Source organism: Leptosomus discolor, chromosome Z (genome assembly GCF_034619465.1).
Source record: "Leptosomus discolor isolate bLepDis1 chromosome Z, bLepDis1.hap2, whole genome shotgun sequence".
Lineage (NCBI taxonomy): Eukaryota > Metazoa > Chordata > Aves > Leptosomiformes > Leptosomidae > Leptosomus > Leptosomus discolor.
The window spans coordinates 66,124,951-66,150,526 of NC_141419.1; the positions used below are offsets into that span (position 1 = coordinate 66,124,951).

Here is a 25,576-nt window from a genome sequence, read left to right on the forward strand (position 1 = left end):
ACGGATAAAAGACCTGGAAGTCAGTACCAGTCTGCCACAGTCCTCTCCTAATGAGCATGTCCCAAATATCTGACATTTAAATTCTCACAGCAACTAAAGGGAACTTTCCAGTAAGAACTATGCATCCTTATAGCTCTGATGGTTTTTGATCAACAGGCAAATAATTTTCTACATGAACCTCATAGCATGGCTTTATTAAGATGAGGAACACACATGCAGAATAATGTACTCATCCTCATTCTAGACTGGGAATGTTGTCTTATGTTCTCCAAATTACTTCAATAAATATTATAGTGTACCTTCTCACAGCTTCAGGAAAGCCCTGGCTATCATGCAAGAAAGTAGTCCACATACAGCATGGACAGCTGACTTCTAGCTTTCAGGCAGTCTCTTGCCCTCTCATATAGAATTTTCCTAGATACTTCTGGATCATGTTTAATAACAAAAATTCTGTAGCACGTAACTAAAAAATACAATAGAAGTATAAAGATATCTGGAAAAAATAAAGCTTTTCACACTCTTACTCCTTCAGAACCAAAGATCATCATAAGAGTAAGATAATAGAAAAGGCAAAGTCATAAGGATATTGACAGCCCTCAGTTATTAACTGACATTTTATGTAATAAGATGATTCGTTCTAGAAACCAGCAGCAATGAACTATGATTATACAAAGCAAAACAAAACCTGCCAATAAGTCACCTAGGCTTTACTGAAGTCCCTCCCTCCCCCCGCAAAATATCACATTGATTTTTGTGCATATAAAGCACATACAGTATGCTATACGTGAATTTGTCTTCTGTGCTTTCCAGACATGCACAAAAACTGCGCGGGATCTTAGTAAGGTTGACAGCAAAATTCTGCAACTTGTTGAAAATCAAAGCAGCAACCCCAACTGGTGATTCAAAGTTGCAGGCGCTCTTCCTCTTCTAAAGCAAGCAAATAAAAATAAGAGTCATATACATGTTATCAGTACATGTATTTATAATTACACGCTGACTGAGCAAGGAAAGTTAGCAGGAGAGAAATAGTGTTAAATATTCAGCCTCATGGTGTTGCAACACTTCTTCACTTCAGTATACAAAGCCTAGAACTTGGGCCATAAAAAGACTGTAGATCCTTCGTTCCAGCATGGAGTGCTCTATGCATGGTCACCTCTCCAACGTGGAATGCTCACCCAGTCTTGTTCTGATCACTGCAGGTAAGCAAAGACAAAAATGCAGCACTGAGAAGTTTGGACACTAATAGGAAAAAAAGAACTTGTTAAACACCTGAAATAGCATCAGCATTGCTACGATCACGTTTGAACTGTTGGCTCATGACAGCCACGTTCCTAATGGCTCACCTACACTAGTTCTCTAACAATATACAATTAAAAATATGAATAATTACAGGGCTACCTGTTACAGAAGGATCAAATGACTACGACTTTTGGAGTCTGACATAACACATAGAACCTAAAAATAGAGGTAGACTATGTCAGGCATAGAAAAAGAGATAAAAACCTCATTTTCAGGTAGTTCTAGTATTACTGATGTAACGGAATTCCATCACTTGACACTACAGTTACACACAATGAGTACAGCAAGAGTCTACACTTACAAAAAGTGAAGGTTTACTTAGCACTAAGGCTTATGTCTGACAGATTCAGACAGCCTGGAAAGTGATCAAGAAATCATCTTCTAATGTCGTATTTTCATTTAAATGTTAAAATAATTTTAGATTAGCCCAATGACCTATACCATTAAAATAAATCCATGGACTTCTGTAAAAATCCCTTTTCTTTCTTAGGCTCATCAGAAAGGCTAAAAATTTAAGTCACAGCCTTTTAAATACTCCAGTAATTGACACTGGTCTGTCAGGAATGTTCCATTAATAAAAATCCTATATCAAAACTACTCTGTCAATACAAAATACTTTGACCTTCATAATATTCTATCAAATATGCAATTATTAAGTAGAATTTAAGATATAAAAACCTCATGAGGCTCTAGAGAAACTTCAGTATGTATTCTTTGCAGAACAATTGTAAAATGCCTGTGATAGCTAAGAAACAGTACTTCATCCTTTTACAGTTCTACATAAATTAGACATGTATGCAAAATCTTGCAAGATGAACTAGTAAGTCTACAAAAACTCTTTAACTTGTGCTGCTTGTATTTTTCATGCTATAATACACACAAATTATATGAATGTTTTAAAAAGTATATTGCATACATACATTAAAACTAAGCTCTGAATTAATGCTAATCACGATAAGCCCTTTCTAGTTTGCGTACTTCTGTTTGGCCTGAGATTTACAACTGTGAATCAAGAATGAAGAAAACGCATGTATACCTGCTAATACTAGAATAAAATAGGCTTTCCTGCTGTCTTCTCTTGCACATATGATGTAAAACGCTTCAAGAATTTTGGATATTCTCGTTTTGCCACTGCCCGTAACACTGATGCTGGTGCCCATCCTCCTGGGTTCACTGCAAGCAGACAGTAAGATAGACACTGAAATATAGCAAATCCACTAAAGGCTAGAAAAGGAAATGTAAGTTCGTTATTCCTGCAACTCTTTCTGAAGTAAGAGGAAAGAATAATGATCAGCAATTCTTTTTATGCCCTGACAGCTTGTATTGTAGCACTTTCTACTCTTAATGCTCAAGCTCAGTCCAGTTCTACAATGCCACTATTTTGAAAACATTAAACATGATGGGTTGCACGTCCTTGGGGAATACCCAAATGGAAAACGATATTCTCTAAGGATTTCCATGAAATAATAGAAGAGTTACTTCTTATTTCATAGAAAACAGAAGTCAGTCTTAACTTTTCAATAACTGCTGCATTTGTCTGAAGAGTTGCTACATTGCTAACGTCTTACACATTTGTTTTAAGTGCTTTAAAAATAAATTCAAACTAATTTGAAAACATAATTCAATTCACAGGGCACATATTTTGCTGAAAAAGTTGCCACTTCCCATATAATCATGGTTCAGAATTTATCAATAAAAATGTATTTAGGTAATTGGAAATCTTCTAAAAAGGAAACAAAGCAGCTTACCCCAGAGTTTAACACCATATAGTATTATTTGTACAGGATTTATACCAATTACTTCACTCCTATGTGGCAAAGACTTACTGAACCAATTTTTCAGACTTTGACTTTTTAGTAAGTCATGTAATAGGTGGTTAACAGTAATACGCAGGTAAGCTACTCTTGAAGTGTTTTATAGCTGCAGGAGAGGAGGTAGGAGTATGCAGCTCCAATGCTGCAATATGCTGCTAGATGCTGGGTACTGTAACAATACAGTTGGGCTTTGATAACTTTTCAGTCAATACCAAGGACTGTATCAATTAAAAAATAAAAAAGTAGACTACATGATACAGCTTGCAAGTATTCTCATACAAAATGTATCTGCTCCTTCTCAACCCTGAGATTAACAATGGCACCTTTACTATTAGCAGCTTTTCAGCCTAACAAGATTAACTGGGGGGAAAAAACTACAGCTTGATTGTACTTGAAAAAAATACTTGAAAAAAACATACTATTACTGAAACTAAAAGCTATGCCAAGTCATCCCAGTTGCAGACATCCTCCACCCCAAGGTTCTCTGCTTGGACTGAGCTACACACCACTTCCATTTATTCCTCCCAGAATGCCACACAATGAACGACCCCATTCACTGATTCATGGAGCACATTAATTCGTCTTTTTGAACACGAAGACTGCAAGTGTGATGTTATATACAAACTTAACTGAAAATTGCATTGAGCTTTTTTTGGCCAGTATTCAGCTCCCCAGAATTAGCATATATCATGAATGTCATACTGAAAAATTTTAGACTTACCATTAGCTACATATGTAATCTTGCATAGGATGTTGTCCCTGCTTATTTCCTTGTTCCCCTCTGGTGGGCTTACTAACGTCTGACAAATCATAGCAATATTTATTTTGGCACGGACACAGCGGTTGTTCAGCTGCCAAAAAAAGAGAAACGTTTGTAAGCCTCAGACTAAATTTGTTTCAGCATACTTGACTGCTAACATTTTAATTTACTATGAAGTCTAAGACACGCCAGAAGCTGTGTTTCCAAGAGTCTGCATTCTAGCACTGCCTGGATGTAACATTAAGGTGAGTGAAATTAAAGGTACATAGTGAGTAGGGAAAGGGTTAAACTAAAATGCCTGCTTGCTTAATACATATTACAAGCGAATTGCTTCAATTATGACAAATGAGTAAAAAAACATTTAAAGAATAATGTATCAGCATTTATAAATATCAGTTACTAACTTTTCCCACGTAAGCAGGCTATGGCATAGCAATCAGCACAGAAATACTCGAAAAAAAACCCTGATCATTGCTACTAAGAGAACCAAGGCAGAACTGTGTAAGATGGAGGTTTAACAGATTCCTATCTACAACTACAAAAGCCTACTCCTGTATCTGACAATACTGAAAGGTTATTGATTTGATTCCATACAAAATAACCTCAGTTCTTTGAAATGTTTTCACATCTCCAGAAATTTTGCTTCCTTTCTGCTGCAGGGCCTTAGATTTGCCAACTGTCACAATACAGCAAGAAAGCTTTAGGCTCAGAATGTCTTTATCAGGTTATTTTATCACCTGGTTTAAATAAACTGTATTTTTTCATAATCCCCCCACCTCCCTCACACCAGTACTGCATACGCATTACCACGTAATAGAAAAATGTTATCTTAAAAGCAGAACTTGACAGAATTAAAATAGTACTTACAGGAGCACTGTCATGTTCCACAGAGAAATTGCACACAATCCATGTTTCAGGATCATTCTCACTGAATGCTGGTATCTTTCTGATGGCAGACAAATACAGCACATCCCTTTGAGAAGCTGGCCACACTCTCTGCAGTGAACATAACACAGCTCTGAGCATAAGCTGTTCCAGTTTTGCAAATTAAGTACTTACTATCCTTATATAATGGAAAAGGCCAGCAAGGCAAACCAGGCTAGTTATGTTATTTAGGTAGAAGTTTCTTCAGGTTAGTAATTTCATTTTCAAAACTGAAACAGAACACAGCTGCTGTACAGATGCATATCAGCTTATACGGCTATGCTTAATTTTAAACTTCTGCCTGAAATTTTTTAAGGCCTTTGAAATGCAGAACGCCAAGCTGCAACGACTTTTTCAGTAGACAAACAGGAAGAAGCAGTTTCCCTCCTGTTCCCTCAACCTCGGGTTTACATTTTAGTTAATACTTGTAAGCTACAAACTGAACTGGTGGTTAAGTATAGACGCATTTACAGTCAATAGGTCTCCAGAGAGAGAGAAATGCTTAAATACTATTTCAAAAAGCTACTACTTCAGTAAGACAGATACGGTAAACTCAGATTATTTAAGAGTTTTAGCAGCAAAATGTCTGATAAAATAAAAAAATATACAAAAACCGTTTTCCCAACACTTCATAGGGGAAAGAAGTCTACCTTTTACCACAACACTATACAGTTTACACAACTGTCTTACTCAAAATCACGAGTTCTCTGCTACAGAAGTTTCAATGTAACTGCATTACTAGTAAAATTGTCAAAGAGAAATATTTGGCTTAACATTTGAGTATAGTAACACTTGGAATCATGCAAGATTAAAGATGAATCTGTAAATTTCATTCTCATTTTTTCGAACCTTTAAGTTACAGTTGTTGGGTTGTAATTCAAATGAAGACTTTCATAAAGTTACACCAAAATAGGTTGGGGCAGAGGAGAACATAATGAATTTACAAGAACAAATGTTGTACCACCAATTACACTACCTCATAATGCAAATGGGTATGCTAACTAACTGCTGTCAACAATAGCTTGCATTATTGCAACAAAACGTATGACATAGTGGTATAGGTTTCTTCCTTGTAGTCAGTGTTGATTTATTGCTTCCATTTGTTTTAGAGGACTCTTGCCTTGCTGCAGCGGTGTATTTAGACATTAAGAACAGTCCTCATTTGTTATTACAAGCTCTATCAGACACATGCACAACCAATTATGCTATCAAGACAAGCTTGAAAAATTGACAAAATTGCAGTTTAATAGAGAACTTGTTCTGAACTGTTCTGAACAGTACTTTAAGTTGTTAAGCCATTAACGCATTCAGAGTAAGATTAGAACACATAGGCCCCAGACCTTCTCAGTAAGGTATGTGTATGGCTGAAGCGTCATTACCTTATGTGTCTGGTAAATGATGATTGCGTTATCAGCTAAATTTTCCACAACATGGAAATTTTCAATTGTTGCTAAAAGAGGAGGGGGGAAAAAAATCCATTAGTAAACAAGTACAGATATCAGGTCAATGCCTTAAACAATGTCCTTGCTGATAAACATGCAAAGCTTAAGAACCAGTTCCTTACTTTCCCAGTCATTACGAACATCAACATTCCAGAAGTAGTGGCAAACTTCATGCCCTGTTACCCCTTTAACAGCGTGGGTTGCTTTCAAAGGATCTAAAACTATTCCATTCTCTTCCACCTCTCTTCTGTACACCTATAGCCAAATACAAAGACACAAATGTAGAATAGAAATTGTCAAAATTCTTCATGTTTTAATTGTTTAAAATTTCATCAATTTTTTAAAAAACCCACTTAGAAGACTAACACATGAATAATTTGCCGTGTCAGAGTACTCTGCTAACTACCAGTGCAGACATTCTTACATTGCAACTCACATTAAAATACCAGTATTTTAAAATCTCTACTCCAGAAGTGATTAAGCTACCTTATTTATCACTATGCACAAAGATCCATACAAGCACAGTACAGCAAGCAACAGAGCAGAGTAACTTGCTACTCTTAACATTTTCATACATCGAATTTACCCATTTTGATACCAAGTTTTAAGTAAGAGAGCATGAGAAAGGAATCTGCAACGACAAAGCTACCACAAGAGTTACATAGGATTTTGTATGAATTAGTACATTAGAAGCCACAGCTCTTACGGAATCCATTCCTAACTTAAACAATGCTATTCTCAGAGAGATGGTTTAACAGCATAACTGGCTGAGGGATAGTATTCCCAGAGAATCATAGAATCATTTAGGTTGGAAAAGCCCGTTAAGATCATTGACTCCAACAGTAAACCTAGCACTGCCAGGTCCACCACACTGAAAGTATCTGTCTTCACAGCAGTTCAACAAACCCCCAAATGTTTACCTTCATTTCTCCTTCTTCTACCACTAGCTGCCAATTGGCATCTCCTCCTACATCTTGCAAGGAATATGTCATATGGTTTTGTACCATCTCTTCCACCTTTAAAGGAAAAAAAAATTACACATTTTTAACTCATTCCTTCCATCTTCTGGGCAAAGACTGTACAGTACTGGAAGCCACAAGTCAAATCCTGTGTAGGAGCTGAATTTGGGCAACAGAGCTTTCTATTACAGGTTAAGAGCAAGTAGACACTTCTGGCCTTCAGGATAAAAGACAAAACCTTGATTCAGCTTCCAACTTCATTCTTTATGGGCACTTTCTATCCTTCCTTCGGACCTCTAAACTGCCAAAACTCACTATTTCTACTTAAGACAGTTTTATTGCAGCATATAGGAACTTACTTCAGGTACCCCTAAAGAAAATTACAATGCGCTGTATGATATTCACTGAAGAGCATTTAAAAAGCGAAACAAAGGTAGGGGGATGGGAAGGAAGAGACAAGCTCTAAAAAAGTGAATGCATATCTAAAGTCATATTGGAAAAGCAGTGAAGTAAACAGTCATGAGCAAAGCATGCCTATTGTGTTTCACTGGTGTCTTTGCACAGTTGCCAGCTAGAAAAAAAGAACAGAATTACGTACATTTAAAAAGTTATGATGATACAGAGACTCTAGTATTATAAAACCAATTTAAAAATTATTTACCTAAATAGTTGTGTGTTTTCTTAAAGGCCAAATGTCTGATACATTTTAATCAAGCTATGTGAATATCTAATTTTTTTATTCCATGTAACATGCATGAAAACAGGTGCTGGGACAGGAAATGGAATTTTTAATTTTAAATCTACAATCTTAACTCTGGTTCCCTGGTTCCTCCACTCTTTCCAAATCCCACTCTCCCCCAAATAAAAATAGAAGCAAATATATAAGGCACCCATTGCTGCATGATGTTTACAAGTACTGGAAGCACTTTAATAACTTTTTCCACCCAAAAGGTAGGTGACAACTAAAACTTGTCACAGCAAATAAGTCTATGTGATTGACACTATTTTACTGAATTACTAGAAATAAGTTTTTTTAAATTCAAAAGGAAAAGCACGACAGGCAAAGCTTAATCAATTGACAACACAAAGATTTGTTTACGAAATGCACAACTGCAAGATTAATAGCCTGAACCCGTAAGTGGTTTTGCACAACTTACAAAAATACAAAGCCTAGTGTCCATATAAAATAACATATAAAACATATATTTGAGCAAGTAGTACAATAAGTAGAAAGCAAAATTAGAGAATACTAAATGATCTTTCTCTTATATGATACAGAATTGAAAGATGTTTTTTACTTTCAATTTAAAGCAGTAATTTTGTTTGTACTATGGACTCTGTGGGCAACACAATTAAGACCAGGAAGAAAAAAGGTAATTGAATCAAGTCAAAATCCTCAAAGTATGACAACAAAATAAAATCCATTGGATGGAAATTCTAGTTTGTCTTATTTTAACTATAGACTTTCTACAGAAGGAAAAGTTATCAGTCCAGGTTTTAGGGTTTTCTTTGAGTTTTTGTTTTGTATTGTTTCGGTTTTGAGTTATAATGAACTAAAAACACCCATCAGATTTGTGTTTCCACTTTTAGACAGGCCATCTTTTCCTGCCAGTTACTTGCAGGTTCCCTATAAAAGATTCTTTTTTTCCAGTGAAACAGTGACAGTACAATCTGAACCAGGTAAGAATGTGGGCTATTTAAATAATTCGGTTTACTAGCTCTAGGTCACACTGCTTTCAGAAAAGAATCCTCACCATGCTCCCAGCTTTTACCTGCAACACCTTCAGGTTCCTAGGTCTCTTCTCCCCTAGCTCCTAGTCTTAAGGATAAAGCTAGCTTTTATACATTTGTTTCACCTTTTGCTGCTTTTTGCTTTATGCTAAATGCAGAGGCATGAGGGTAACACAAGGAAAGAAAAGCAGGAAGCATCCACAGGACTGCATTATAAACAGCTTTTTACTTCTGCTTTACCAAGGAATTGCAGTACCTACAACTGCCCTGTGTACACTACCTGTCCAAACTGTAATCTACACCCTGCTCACTGTCTGTCAACCTGCACTTATTTCAGAGGCACAGAGTAAAGATTCACAGCTTCTTTCCCATTGGAGAGGCCACACTATCACCTCTGGGTTCCTGGCAGGCTACAGGAACAGTCTTCAAAAACACTTGTAACCTGTATGCCGTGCAGCCTTGGCCTGAACATTAAGTGGGAAGTTCTTTACTTCTCCGGCCCTCAGAACAGCTCAACTTATTTCAAAATCTGACAGTCCTTTAAAGAAAGTGATCTGCAAAACATGTACAGCATTTTAAGCCCACAACCTCCCATTCATCTGGCAAAGACAAATCACTGCCTTTCTAGAGACACACTGAAGAACCAGCTCCCATCAGAATACATGTTTTATACTTCTCAATCTTAAAAACTGAGGCTTCCAAGTTTCTACTCGACCTTTCACTGATACCAAAATTCCCTTCATATGAATGAGGTCTAGAACCAACCAAGTCATATTTATTCAGAATCAAGATATCAGCTTGCCTTTCCAAAAACCAAATCCTCAGCCTGGGGACAGCATCCAATTTCACATTAATAAGGTCCAGAGCATGTTGCCACCAAAAGGTGGGCTCTTTTTCTCTTCATGCTCTCGCTTGTATTTCACCTGCTTGCTCAGCAGCAATGAAGCTCCAGAGCAGGTGGACTGACTTGACCTAGCTAAAATTTGTTCTAGGGAAAATATTTGGGGCGTCTGTGTGTGTGTGTGTGGAGAGCCGTTTCCTATCAGTTAAGCGGATCATCCTTTCTGCAGTGAGTCCATTAAGTTGAAATTGCATTCGAAGGCACACAGTAGTAACTTTTATGTAGTAATATCCACGCAGCATCTGAAAAGAGCAATGTCTTGACTCCAGTCCGTTTGATCCTGATCCTTAACCTCAATTTGCGTTACTGTGATAAGGACCTGGTCTACCTCAGATACGTTTTAAAATTGTTATTTTTTCAGCCACACTAGTGCTCTGATACTCAGGTTTATCATATGAATGCACAAATGTTATCACAGGCATAAAAGAGGTGAAAACAAAGAGGCCTGCTATTTTAGCAACTGTGAGGTTCCCTTGTGTTGAACTGCCCATGTACCCAGTGTAGCCCGACAGACAACCAGTTGCTATCTTTGGAATCAAACTTCCTTTCTATTACTTGATTTCCCCCTTCCTCCCAAACAAAAACAGACTTGAAAAACTAACTTGACTACTGGAGTACCAGCAGATGAGCCTATCAGTGTTGTGGAATATGACCTGCATACTTTTTCCCTTGCACTAAATTCAAATTTCAGAAATTAACTGACTGCAAAAGGTCAAGTGTCGGGATTTCAGTACAATAAGCAAGTTCTTAAGTGTCAGGGTGCTGCTCATAATGTTGGTAGTAAGGTCTGCAGGTGGTATGACTCCAGTCTCTGTTAATCAAAAGAAAAATCCATTCCTTCTATTCAAAAAAGTTAATAATTTCAAAAACTCCAAAATAACAGATCCCAGAAGGAATCTCCATATTCACAATCACATATGAAGCACAGCAGAAGGAAGTTAATCGCATGAATGTCATGTATGAACAACTTCTTTTGAGACTGAAGAGCAAACACATGAACTCACCTATCTAATTCTATTCTAAACTATGACCTTCAGAGCAAGCACCTAGAGTAATTTTGTACATTACTGGAGTATGTCACTATGACTATGTTGACATATTCAGGATGTCAGACTTACTTTCTGAAGGATAAGTGAACCTATTGAAATTCTTCAGTAAAAATTCTGATACCACAAACATACTTTATGACCTTTCAGTAATAAAACTAGTTTACTACTAGTAAAATGGTAATAGGTAAAGAAATGGTAATAGTCAACCTTAACATTTAGTATCTTAATGTCATTACAATCAAATGTTAATGACAAAAATCAGACCTTTGATTTAAAAGCGAGAAAAACTATTTAATTTGAAGCAAAGACTATCTCCAACCCACACAAACCAGATGTTATTCTACTTTCATTATGATCAGAAATGCAACATTTTCAAATTGTAGGCACTTTTATTAAAGCTACTGAATTAAATCCAACAGCTTCACAAGATCTGGGCCTCTGCATGCAAGCTGGATGTAAAAAGACAACCATTTAGTACAGGAATAGAGAAGTCCTTTGTTTGTCTCAACGTACTAGTTTAAAGCAAGCAGTGACAAAAAAAAACCCAGGTTCTAGAGAAGAGGATGAAATACAGCAAAGATATGCAACCCCCACTCTACACATTAATACAGTACCTGGGCGCTGAATCTGTGAACATCGTCAGAGGCACTGACTAGATCAATGGAAGACATGGAGGAAGAGCGACTATAGGGCTACCAGAGACAGACAAAGAAAAAACCAAGTAATCAGAACAAAGGCACAACAGAGCATTCAGTACCAACTTGCAAGCACAAGATAATGAAGAAAAGGAAAACAAAAGCACCATAAGCAGCAAGCACAGCAGCAAATGCTGATTTCATGCACCTATTACATATTATGTTCCCAGCATAGCCTTGAGAGGAGCAACAGTGTTTCCAGTAACATTGAAAAAAAAAAGTCTACCGATTCTGACATAAATGAATGTGTTTGGGGTTTTTTGTTGTGGTTTTTTGTTTGGTTGGTTGTTTTTTTTTAATAAAATCAATTAAATGAATTTTGGCGAAGGTATCTTAAAAACACTGAGGTTAGCAACTTGGGATTGTTCCTTTATTATCTGACAAGCTTAATACAAGTCAAGAGTATTCTAAATAGATACTCAAATCAGTATTTTTTGAACTGACAGAAAACAGTCCTTCTCCAATTCCAGCTACTTAATTTGAAAATAAGTAAACCCTTGAAAGTTACTAGAAACACCTAAAATAAAAATCTTACCTACCCATACAAAATATTATACATAGGTCAGCCCACTATTCAGAGGAGATAATGAAAACTATCTTACCTTCTGGACAAATCTATGAGTCCCCACAGCAGAATATGCATCTCCAGAAGGTAACGATGTTGGCCAGTGTAATCTAACCTTTTCAGTTTGGGACTGCAACAAAATAGTTTTCATTATTAGTAGTCAGCTGCTACTGGGTGGACTATGAAAGTGAGTCACCCTCAATCTACACAGTGGCTACAACAACTAATGCTGTCCATGACAGGCATGAAGCTGTCATCCTGCTGGAATTCTGAGTATGTGAATGGGCCTGAAGACTGAATTAGTCTATACTTCAAGGTGTATTTCTAAGTTACGGAAAACAGATCAGCAGCATTAACAAGCCATGTAGTAGTACAACAGTCACTCAAAGCTTTTACTCTCTGCTAAGAGACCCCAATATAGGTAAATTCTCTTGGGTACGATGTACACTACTAAGTATTGTAATCCTTACTCAAGTTACTGTATTCACTATGTTCATAAGATTAAACATTTTTAAGACAAAGGATGCACCACTTTGTTATTCCCTCTCACTTTATATACTGCTTTACATTCTTGTGTTCTATATACGGCCTCACATGCACCTTATCCCTTTTTGATCCTTGTCACTGAAGTGTATTCAAGAAATGAGTTAGAGAAGTAGCCAGAGCCTACAGAATTTTTAAATGAAAACAAACACCAACGGAACTATGTCTTTCCTATTTCACATACTGCTAAAGTAAAAAGAAACTTCAGCGCAATAATTAGATTTTGAGAAATAGCTGTAGTGTTTGCTATTCTTATTTGCACAGTGCATCGGTTATATACAAAGATAAGCTTTATACAGGACACTTATTTAGGAGTTAGAAACTAGAGACATTCAATTAACTTAATACTTATAGTATCCTTTTCTATGTAAGCTGTGAAGCCACTTTCTCAAAATTACTGTAAGCAACAATATTTAACTGTAAAAACATGAAGATAATTCCCCTTATCAGTATCAGAATAAAGTATCTAGAGCTTCAGGAGATGCACCCCAGGACTGAGTTTAAGTCAGAAAGGTCTCCCAAGAAGTGCCCATCATTAAGTCATTTTTCAAATACTAATACCTGTTCTTCCATTTTATCCTGTCTATCGAGAGCAGCTTCAACAGCATCAAAGAATTCTTCTTCATTTATCAGACTATTAGGACCCTCCTAGAGCATAAAAACCAAAACTAGTTCAAAATTTTGGAGACGTGCGAGTTCCTCTTCAGTTTAATACTAGAAATACATTTTTATCTATTACACATATAACTGATAGAAGCAAATTTCTTCTGTAGAATATTGGTGAAAATATTTGAGGTCTTAGATTACAATTCCTCTGAAAACCCTACCTGGTAAAGGAAGTTACTCCCTCTAACTACAGTTTAGGGATGGTTGTAGAAAGAAGAAAAAAAACAGGAAACAGCGTCAATATGTTTTGACATCAGATTTAGGTTTTAATTAGTATACATTTTCTCTTAAAAATGTTTACAGTGTGTCAGTAAAGTACACATACTAACATAATTGTGTAGTTAGACTCCTTCCAACAATTCGAGTGCCTTAGGGCGGATTTCAGATATGTGCTCAAAACATAACAAGAGAAGACTAAAGTTCTAGTGATCTCTATGGAAAATTCTCAGGAACAACAGCTCAAGAGTAAACAGCAAGTAGGGTCGAGTCAACTATTAAAAAAATCGAGTCTACTAAGTAAAATGGTAATTTCAGAAAATTTGGTTTACTGCTTTTACCGTATTGTAAACAGCAAATTAAGAACCACTTTACCACAGCAATACCTGGGAGAAGTCGCTGGGTTCGTAACCAGCTAGGCAAAGTCCAACTTCCTATCCATCTTTTTTCTTCTATAGTATATGCCTCAGTCAACAGAGAATCTACGCTCAAGTATCTTTTAAACATCTCAACATATTAGTACTATTTATCAGTCTATGATTTGTAAGTTGAACCGTGTGTGATTAATCTACATTAAAGCGTCAAGCTCTTAAAAACTATGCAAAGTGCATTACAGGTGCATTAGCTTACATTATTCTTCAGAAGGTGGTTTAAGACCTTAGAATTTGATTAAATATCTCACTGGGGAGGAAGCAGCTGAAATATGCCATGTAAAAGATGAAAGGAACCTAAAATGACTGAGTTTGTCAACATTAAATTTCAAGTGAGAGTGACAAGTTAAAAATCAATTAAAGTTAAACTTCAGATTCTAGGACTGACTCTGCAGTCAGGGCTTCCATGTTTGCTTCATATATCTACACAGCTGAACCATTAAAAAGGGAAAGGACAAAACTATAGCATATAAGCAGTATCAAATGTACAAGAAAAACAATCAAAAATTAGCAGAAATATCTGTAAGCAAAATGCTTTAAGAAAAAAGCAGAACATGGAAGCCGGAGGCAAAGACAGACTTCTATTCTCAAAAAATTAAGGACTGAGAATTTTTTCATACAGTTTCAGTTTCCAAGGTGGAAAATCACAAGTGACATGAACACACTTGCACAAGCCAAACACCTTGATTTACACATCGCCTTCCCCACTTTGAAAAACAAACCCATCTTTAAAAGTCATAGCATTTTTAAAAATTTCAAAAGCATACTTTGTACCTCATAGTCCGGCCCTCCAAAGTGAGATTTTTTCTTCAGTTCTGTCACAGCATTTTTGTATGCTTCTTCAATTCTTCTCCTTTTCTCTATCTCCTGTAAAATTACACGATCATTTGATGCAGTAAGAATGAATTGACTGATAATAGTCAATATGCCAATAAATGGAATGACCGGTATAGGTTTTTTCCAAGTAACAATTGCAAAGCTGCTGATTATCTTAATTTATTTGCATGCACATTTATTGCATTATATGTGCCTATATACATGCATATATAATACAGAGCTCGGAGAGGTAGCTACCTTGAGGTTACTTTCTTTAAGTCATGTGGAAGAAACCAGATCAGCAAGCAAAAACTGCTATCTAATTTAAGGATAGCTATTCATGGTTTATTGACGGTCAGACTTTGTATCTGACTGACAGTTTATATAAATCTCCTTGACACAGGTGTTTGGGCACTGGTAACAAAGGATGAAAATTAAGATTGGTAAAAAGCTAACTTGTTGAACATGGTGAGGTACTCATGAGTCACAGCATGTATGTTTGTATCTATAATTAGCTGGCACAGGATCAATGTGAATCACTTTGTGAACTCCATGCAGAGACTAACAACTGAACATCATTCTCTCATATAGGTGTGTGATTGTACCAGAGCCACTGGTGACAGTCTATAGCATTGTATATTTTGAATAGAAAAGTAGTAATGCCAGAATCAGGTTAAGTCCAACATTTCTCCAGCAAATTGTATATACTGCTAGATATTCTCAGTGAAAAAGCTATGAACACTTCTGAAATTCTTGCAGAATTCAGCTTTAATAATCAAGAACCATAGAATAGTTTTGGGTTGGAAGGGACCTTAAAGATCTAGTTCCACCCCCCCCAGCCACGGGCAGGGACACCGTCCACCAGACCAGGTTGCTCAAAGCCCCATCCAGCCTGGCCTTGAACACTGCCAGGGAGGGGGCAGCCACAGCTTCTCTGGGCAACTTGTGCCAGTGTCTCACCACCCTCACAGTAAAGAATTTCTTCCTAAGAACTAATCGAAATCTCCCCTCTTTCAGTTTGAAACCGTTATCCCTTTACCTATCACTACATTCCCTGACAAAGTGGCTCTCCCCACCTTTCCTGTAGGCCGCCCTCAGGTACCGGAAGGCCTGAGGGCCGCAGTAAGGTCTCCCCAGAGCCTTCTCTTCTCCAGGCTGAACAAACCCAGTTCTCTCAGTAAGAGGTTTCTCTGTCCCCTTTCAGAATCACTTCAGGTGGAAGAAAGTTAAGTCTTACAGGTGATCACTGGACACCACACACTACTTCTTGCAGATATGAGTATAATTCAGCAACCAAATTTGAAGTTTAAAGCTTCAGTGGAAAACCCTTAAGCAATACTGAAAGGCTGAGTTTACCAACTGGCAATTTGGTGGCAACATTCATTCTGGAACACATTTTCTAGTTTCTAAAGAAAAGTTTGAAAAGTAAAGCAACAGTTTTGATGGTTTTGAAGTAAAATAAAGTAGCTTTCCACAGGAAAAGTTCTTAGGGAAAAGAGCAGCACTTAGATGAAGACAGTATTGTCTCTATCTATGAATGTTAGTTCTCTTCTGAAATTATCACAAAAAGGCAATAATGTTTTGTTTCACAAAATTTTGCATGTTTATCTTTTTTGAAAGTAACTCATGAGTCCTGAAGGCGCATAAAGCATGACTTGAGTATAAGTCATTGAGAGAAAGCATACAAGTTTTACCAGAACACTTGGAATTAAAAACTCAAAATCCCCAAAACACAACAACTCCTCCCGCTCGCACCAAATCCCCACAGTATTCTGTACTTCAATCTGCAAATTAGTGATAATTCATGTGTCAAAAAACAACTCTCCAAATCTGCCAGCTTCTCTTGGCAACAACATCAAATAAGGCAGAAACTGGGAAACTGTTTGACTGCAGAGCAGAAAAATTACTGGTGCATTAGAACTCTGAAATGTAATGAGACATTTAAGTTACAATTGTCAAAGGTGAACAAAATAAGCTACCTAAACCTGTTAATCTTGGAAGGAACAGAAGGTTCAGAATGTTCAGAAGGTAAGTTTGCTCATTAGTAACAATTAATAAGATCAAAGGAAACAAGACAACAGATAAAGCAATGTACCAAATACTAGAGATTAAATCCTTTCCTTGTTTATCAATTTTAAGAAAAGTCCATCTTAAAATACACTCAAGAGGCTCATTCTGAAAAATATACTGCACTGGAAAAATAAAAATTCAAGCTCCAGATCTCAACAGCTAAGAGTAAAAGGTTGAAAGCAAAGCTGCAACTACAATTATCTTTAGATAACATTACATGTTTTTGTATTAATTTTATTCTGGCCATCTGACTGTTTTGGTAACAGAAAGAAAACTAAATATAGAATTCTAAAATTAAAATAATTACATGCATTATTTTAGCACTCTCCTTGAAAATTAAAAGATGTTTTATAATAATTTCTTGTTTTCAAAGGTTTAGAAATAAGTTTCCAACCTTCAGAATGTAACTGAAAACACTATTTAAGAAAAAAGGGGGGGTTACAGACAAACATACATCCTAACACTGTACTCATCTCTACCCAAACTGTATCACCTCCAGATTCAACATATCCTACTGAACTTGAGCTTTTTTAATATGAGAATTTTTTCAGGACAGCTACAATTTTGAAACATATTTGCTTCAATTTCAGCAGACACAAATCTATCTTGCAACCTTAGCCTATGCTAGCCCTCTACAAGATGGAAGCTGTATAATTTTGTGAGGTAGTAGGACTCTTACTACAATCATCTTGGTGTGCTGCTGTTGAGTAAAAGGCTAGTGGAGTGCAGAGACTGGAGAGGAGAGTAAGCTGGATTACAGAACAGTATTACAGGGTTACAGTGGCACTCACAGTACTTGTAAACCACTCACTGACTCTAGTCACTGACAGATCTTCCTGTTCCTGTGACAAACCTGCACAGAGCAAAGCCAGTGGTGTGGATCTGCTGACACACAAAGGACAAACTTGATGCTGCCCCTTTCAACTCTGCTAGATGGCCTTTTACAGGCATTGGACAGACTCTAAGAGCTGTAACACCAACCCCCGCCCTGTCAGAATATAAACACAACTAACTAACTGCCCAATTACATCTAACTGTCCCCTGTAATCGCTCTTAAGAGAAGGTATTCTGAACTATATAATCTCACAATATTTCTTCCTTTTCAGAGCAGGTTACACATCTATCCAAGAACACCAAAAGCACAAACATCAACACCATCGTCCTCCCACATCTATTTATCAGACGACAGAGCAATGTTTTTTGCCCAGGCCCACAGTTACAGAAGATACTCTTATAAAGGCACGTTTAACCACTAAAACAGTAAGATAAAAGAAAAACAAAAGCAGCTCTACAACTGAAGTGGAATAGTGTTAGCAGAGGTCTGAATAGAGTCAACCGCTATCTGTAAGGGTGGAGGTGTCAAAGTGTTAGTCATGGGGGACTGCAGGGGTGGACTTTGTGTGAGGAGGCCAGGGGCTGCCCCACGTCAGACACAGCTGGTTCTAGCTCCAAAACAGACCCACTGCAGCACACAGCTGAGCCCATCCACCATGTGTGTGGCACCTCCCTGAAAATGTATTTAAGAGAAAAAAGACACCCCCAGGGGAAAGAGGAAGGTGGAGCAAAAAGTGAGAAAACAGAGGAGATGCCAAGGCCAGAAGAGGAGAAGGAGCAGCTCCAGGGCAGAGAATATATCCACACTGCAGTCCACGGAGGACGCCATGCTGGAGCAGAGGGGCGTTTCCTGAAGGAACCATGTCCCATGGAGGACCCACACTGCATCAGATTTTTCCCAGAAGACTGCCACCTATGGAGACGACCTGCACTACAGCAGAGAAATAGTGTGGGGAGGAATGAGTGGCAGAGATTAAGCGTTTTGGACTGACTGCAACCGCCTCAGTCCTCACCCCACACTGCCTGGGGATAGCAAGCAGTGGGCAGAGGGGCCTGCAGTGGAGTGAAGTTGAGCTTGGGAAATGGGAGAAGAACGCTGTTTCAGTGTCTGTCTTTTCGTTTCCCATTAACTGGATCTACTCTAAATCAGTAACAACCTGATTTTCCCCGTGTCAAGAACGTTCTACCATGACAAGAACCAGTAAGCAATCTCCTTGTCTTTCTCTTAACCCATTAGCTTTCTCATCCTATTTTTTCCCTCTAATTCTGCTGGATGGGTGGTGAGCAGCTGGGCATGCAGCTGTTAGCCAAGGCTAGCTCACCACAATTCTACATTATTTAATTCAATAAAAGTCTCCTCTTCCAAAAGGCTAGCAATTAGAGGAATACAAATAAAAAGTAATTATATTAGAATTAAAGTACTTTACCATGAATATGCTGTAAACTCCGGAAATTTCATTGACAAAACGCTGCAAGTTTACCAAAGCAGAGCAACTTTACTATTTTAGCTTCCGGGAAAACGAGTCCTAAGAAGCTTGTGACCCCCTTTAGAATGTATTTATTCATGCTATATGAGGTACCGGGCACATGAGACCCAAAGTGAAATTGAGATTTGAATGTTAATCACTTGCAGATAAAAACAAAGTCCACAGAAAAAGAAAAAAAGTGACAAAAACCTAATCTAAATTCTGTATCAGTGTATTATTCTGTATTAATACAATCTAATCTAGGGACAAGAAAAATCCACTTCATTTAAACACCAAGCAAAGCTGATCAAAAAGAGCAAACCGTGTTTGCTCAGTCTGGAGAAGAGAAGGCTTTTGCAGGTGGAGCTAAGAGTGGCCTTCCAATACCTCCAATAAAGTCATAAAGGCACTGACCCAGACTCTTCACAGCAGTCTATAGTAGAAGGTTGAAAAACAATACGTAGATACTGGAATAAGAGCTAATTCAACTGGATATAAGGAAAAACCTTTTCACTGTAGCAACAGTTGAGCAGCACCACAGGCTGCCCAGAAAAGTTGTGCAGTCTCCAGCCTCAGAGATTTGAAACCAGACTTTATCAAGTCCTGAGCAACCTAGTCTGATCTTAAACTGCCCTTCCTTTAAAAGCAGCAGGTTGGAGACACAGACCTCTTGAGGTCTCCAGTCCAACCTGAATTATCCTATGATCCTATGAACAAGCTTCAACTCTTGGATCTACTGTAATTCCTCCAACCACTTAAATGAAGCAGTAACAAGTTAAGTGTTGACAGATGTTGCAATACAGTTAGACAGGGCCAGCCTTTGACATATGGACAAAGATGACCCAAAAGACTGGGGCAAGGATTCAAACATGTATGTATTTTGTCTGAATGCATTCCTTCTTTGAATCGTGTACCACTAAAACATACGGAGACAGATTTGAAGTGTGATATGCACCACATGGAAACACTTTAAATGAAAACCAAGAGACAACAACAGCTAGAGGACTACACCAGACACCAGGCAGTGATGGTAGCACTCTAGAAATCAAAGCCTGAAGTAAAACCTAGCCATGCATCCAGCACGTCTCATGAGAGAAGACTCTGCTCCTTTTGAGTTGCTATAGTGGTTGAGTAGGCTTAGCATGAACTATCACTGTCATTAGAATAAGATACTCTAATACTACACAGCTAAAAAAATTAACCAATTAGCACAAAACATGACTTAATCACTTCAATCTCCTAAAGGAAAGTGAAATAACTGTATCTTAAAGAGACATTTAAAATTAAATTGGTTGTTCTCAGTACTGATACCATCTCTTACCACAATTAAAACATTCCAGAGATGTGCACACCATTTTGCAAGCATGGAGAATTAGGTCTCTATTAGAAGTCTGCAAGCAATACACTTATTACTATGGAATACTGCCAGGTTCTCTATAGTAGTCCTATATTTTTAATATCTATCCAAACAAGGGCTGGGAAAAGAAAGACTATGATGAATAATGTTACTGTATCACCAGTCAGGACAAGGCTTTAACATTTTATAGGAGTAATAATGAACGCACCTAAAATTAATAAATGCTGTACATAAAAATAAAAGCAATACCTGGAATAAAAAAGTTAACGAAAGCTCATTTGAAACATCAATTTCAAGCTAAAGAACCATTTTTTTCCCAACAAAAGTAGAAGAAAAATGATCTTACCTTATCTAGCCTTTTTTGCCAGCTTTCTTCACGTTTTACCATGAGTTCAATACAATGAGAAAGCGTAGCAAGGATTCCAGCAGTAGTTGCCTTGAAAGTTATAGCTTCTCCTTTAAAGTCTATGCCATTAATTCCTTTGGGTGTCACATGTGGAAACACTAAAAACCAAACATGAATCGTTCACTGATAGCTGCCTTTAACTCAAACAAGCATTTTACATGTATGCTTTATATTACAACTGTTTGAAGAAAACAGACTGGCTAGAAAGTTAATTTAAAAATAAAAATCAAGAGCGCTAATAATTTTCATCTATCCACAGGATAAGTGATTCAAAAGAAGGAACACATCCCTTCAGCTTCATCTTGCTATACTGTATTTCAAGTCTGCTTGTAATGCTGTATTACTCTGCACTCTGCAAATCATGTGGGTGGAGGGAGTGGTAATACTTTGTAACAATAGCAGTTTGACAGCTTGAAGTGGGGCCTAATTAACACAGCACAACCTTAAAACATATCTGATAAAGCACTAAGAAAGGAACAATTTCAAAATGCAATCAAACCCAAAATGTAACATTAAAGGTTGCTTTAACCAGGTAATTATACATTTAAAAGCCTCAAAGTAAAAAGGTGTGATATAAGATGAAAGTATCAAATGTGTTGAATTATCCCGGTACTGTGGGTTTTGCAGTTCCAACAACTACTTCATGCTGTCAACCAAGCCATCTGTTGCTAAGGCTATTTAAACAAGCCATTTAAAACGTGTGACAAAAAAGTACCTATTATGTGTCAAACTTGTATGTAGGTTGACATAATAACAAATCAAACACTACACATTAATGTCAGAAAATATTAGACAGCAGAAGTAACATTCACATTGAAGCTGACCGAGCCCAGCAAGTTAAAGTAACTCCTGCTATGCCACGGGGCAAGCTAATGACTTACCACCTCAGCTGGATACCACTTCCCCCCCCCCCCAGTCTGTCAGTTTGTCAACATGCCACTGTTACAGTTTAAAAAGTACAAATAAATATTTGTGTAAGTTTATCCAATACCAGTCTACAAGGGTAAAGCAGAGCTTTCAAGCAGTTCAGTTCTTGTGGGGAAGAGAAATGCAATTGCTGGTCTCTAATGGTAGAGCACAGTATCTATACTTTGGGATCAAAAAGCAATCATCACATGTCTTAAGCAATGGTTTAAGACTCTAGAGGCATTATATGCCCTCCTTTCAGAAGGAGTCAAACTATTTTTCAAACAGATGATTACAGACTACACACTACTTCAAATACCTCAATAAGCACACATACTATGGTAAAATACAGCTTATTTTTTGTTTCATGTTAATCAACAATACTCCTTAAAAGGTAAAGATGATGGGGGCTGGAGAAAAAAAGGAACGTTAAGAGAAAGAAAAATCTGTTTCAGAAACAATAATGAGCAGAGCAGTTCTCCCTCCCCCTAACAGCTGCAGTGGGAACACGGAGAAGGCTGAGAATTACAGTGGTAGAAGCTGGCAAGCAGGCAATGCAGTGGATTCACTAAGAATCATGAAAATTACACAAGAGCCTCACCCGTAACACTTTACAATTGAAAAATACAGTTTATACTAATAATTTTTCCAGTTGGTTCAAGTGCAGGCTTACCAGCACAGCTATAATGCTGTGATTTTTCCCTCTTAATTATGCAACATGCTAGACATGCTGAAGAAACTACCACTGGCTGCAATACTATCAAATCATTCCAGAAACCTTTGTGGTAGATCACGAAGGAGACGCAGCCTCATTTCCTGGAAAAAAGCCAACTTTTGTTCCTGAACATCTTTAGGTCTCAGCTACAGCTCATTAATACTTCCCTACAGTTTCAGTCATCATATATTCTAGGTCATTCTTTAATGACCAGTTTCCAAGTTGCAGTGATACATGCAGAGCTTGCAGTTTTAAAGTCAGAGTCCACAGGTCCTTTCAGCCATTATAATTCTGGGCAAAAACAAACTTGTTGCAGAAAGATGCAAAACCTGTTTCTTCGAAGAGATGGTCACACAACAGATTCCTTAGGATGGATGGGAGTATTTTGATTCATTTCTCATCACAGGAGACATTTGCCTTCCTGAAACATGTCAAAAGATGACCTCAAGCCTAGTCTCAGTAACAGCTGAGCTTCAGCACATTAAAAGTATTTGTCAGGTGATTTTCTATTTGGAGAGCCTGAACATTATTCCTTTTTTAAGCATTTTTTCATGTCAGCTACAAACTGGGTGTTTCAAAATGAAATCTGGCATCAGGAGATCTATATGGTTCAAGGAAAAGGCTAATAGGAAAGTGTTCTTACCATTGCAACTGCTCTTCTAGCTTGGTGATCAAACTGCATGCAACCAACTAAGAAAAAGCAGCAGGATGATATTCCTCCTATTTTAACTTCAATCTCAACATCTTCCAAGTGGCTTCTTTTTAATTATTCTGTCTTTTAAGCATTTTGCTTTATCTCAGACTTATTTTCTCTTGTCTTTGATATAAAGGATTCTTGACACCATGCTTTAGCCTTCAACAGCTCTTCAGCCATTCTCTCCTACACCTCTAAGGCTGTTAGGCCAGTTTTCCCTGCTAAGATCCTGTTTGTAACACTTTCCCAGATACCCCAAACGTCATGTGTTTGATCAAATCTGTATTCCAGTGAAACAGATAATTATTCTAAAGACAGTGAGCAGAAAGAAGTTCCTTTACCTTCTCCATTTTATGCCACTTTAATGTCTTATGTCACTAAATTAATTCTAAGTAAAAAAGAACTCTTCCGGTGCCTGACCCATTTATTGACACCTACTGTTGTTCATCTTCCGTGGACAGCAGTAGGATCAATATGATTAGTTTTCCTCTATGAACCACCCCATTATTTCAGCAATACAATGGTGAATATTCTTCCTCTATTCAAAGCACAAAACTCCAGCATAAATCCTACTGTGTTTTACATCCAATTTCTCTCCATCAGCCTCTGTACCATTTCCATCTTTATAGCTCCAGTAAAAAAACACCTTCAGTCTTCAAGAGGTTCCTTAAGTAGGTTTCACCTGCTCTTGCTATTCTTACGTAATTTAAATCCAAATACACTCATTTTCCTGAGCGTATGGATGGGAACACTTCCTGATCAAGATTCTACATTGGTAGAATGTAAGATCCCAACGGGTAAACATGTATCAGCCAGACTCTCCCTTGGTGTTTTATACAAATGATCATTGTTTCAGTTACCAGATTTTTAAATTGGAAAACGACCAATAAATTTAAATACCTTCATAGTACTCTTTCTAGCTCTTCACTCAAAGATCCTAGAGAACACTGAAAAAAGCCTCTCTATCTGAAACGTCTTCTTCAGAGTAATACACAAATCTCTATAGTAAACTTTCTCCTCCCACCCAGGGAACATGCAGGAGGGAATAAATTTTAAATGACAACGTGGGTATGGTCCCTTAAGTCAGTCTTAAATCTAATTATCTGAGCATTATATTGGTGCACTAGTGGTTTGAACAGTAGGTTCAAACACTCCTTCTTATCATAGTAGGCCAAGTATGAGGTTGAACCCATGCTTCTCACTTCCTGGAGAACAGCCTCAGAATAAATGACCAACAACTTCTCAGCTACAGTTAAATAAGACTATTCCAGTCCTTCCAGGACTGGATAGAGACTTCGAGAAGGAAACTTGTAATTTGAGAAATGAAAGAATCTTAACAGCTAAGACTAAGCTTTAGAAAAGGGTGAAGCTGAAGATAAATCTTTTGTTATCGGTTAGTCTGAATAGTTTTCTGCCCATGGCATTGCTGTCTCAACCTGAGATACCTGCTTCCCCCACTGCATCACTTATGACTTATGATTCCACATTAGGGCAGAGACTCTGATTTTTCATTTCTAACCAAGCTTTGCAGCACTCTGCTACTAAATTCTTAATGAATTTAGCTTTCAGAAATCAAAACGGAGGCACAGAAAAACTAAAATGGAGATAAAGCTTTTCATAGAAATAATTGTCAGAAAGTAAATTTAATGGAATCAGGAAACAACTGGAATTAGAAGTTCTGCAAAAAGCAAGGGGTTGCAGAAATTATCTTCTGTAGTGAGCTATAGAAAGTGAGTTTATATCTGGGTACCCATAATACATAGCAATTTCTTAGCAGGTAAGTTCCCAAAGACTTGATACAGAACATTTCACTCTGTTAAACATTTATTCCTGTTAAACACAAGATGAAAAAAATGAAGTCACTTACTTTGCATTTAAATATCCTGAGATGACCAGATGTACTAAAAATACAGACCTTCCTAATGAAATGCCTCATATCATATGTGTATATATAGCAGATACACCAGAATGTAGATACGAAAAAACGTTCTGAAGGTAAATTGTAAATGTAAATGTAGGAGCTGAAACTCCTACATGCTCCTACAAGAATTAAGTTTGACAAAGACATCTCTTTCAAAATTAATCATGCAGTAGAATTAAATTCTCACTTTAAAGAAGGCTTTTTCGGTTTTCTGAAAGAAATTTGTTCTGACTTAACAGTCCTCAAAAAAAGGTACACTTTTATATATACAATAGGGTTAATGGAACTGGACGCTTGCTTACAGGTGAGCTTTGCAAGCTTGCTTAACTTTGGTGATAACAGGAAAGATAGATTTATTCAGAAGTTCAGAGTTTCATGCTACTTAACCTCTGAAAT

The 25,576-nt window shown here is 37.3% G+C and overlaps 1 protein-coding gene across 1 annotated transcript in view; it reads right to left on the reverse strand.

Moving 5' to 3' along the window:
* Positions 1-789: 789 nt before the first annotated feature.
* The window catches only part of CERT1 (ceramide transporter 1), an 80,867-nt gene continuing 56,080 nt past the window's right edge, over positions 790-25,576 (reverse strand). The window contains exons 7-18 of the mRNA XM_086480479.1: positions 20,885-21,042; positions 14,770-14,862; positions 13,244-13,330; positions 12,177-12,269; positions 11,494-11,571; positions 7,160-7,255; positions 6,362-6,494; positions 6,177-6,247; positions 4,741-4,869; positions 3,835-3,964; positions 2,336-2,472; positions 790-1,193 (exon numbers count right to left, since the gene is read on the reverse strand). Coding sequence (XP_086336605.1) covers positions 2,345-2,472; positions 3,835-3,964; positions 4,741-4,869; positions 6,177-6,247; positions 6,362-6,494; positions 7,160-7,255; positions 11,494-11,571; positions 12,177-12,269; positions 13,244-13,330; positions 14,770-14,862; positions 20,885-21,042 — 1,196 coding nt within the window. The 3' untranslated portion in view covers positions 790-1,193; positions 2,336-2,344. The remainder of the gene's footprint in view (positions 1,194-2,335; positions 2,473-3,834; positions 3,965-4,740; positions 4,870-6,176; positions 6,248-6,361; positions 6,495-7,159; positions 7,256-11,493; positions 11,572-12,176; positions 12,270-13,243; positions 13,331-14,769; positions 14,863-20,884; positions 21,043-25,576) is intronic.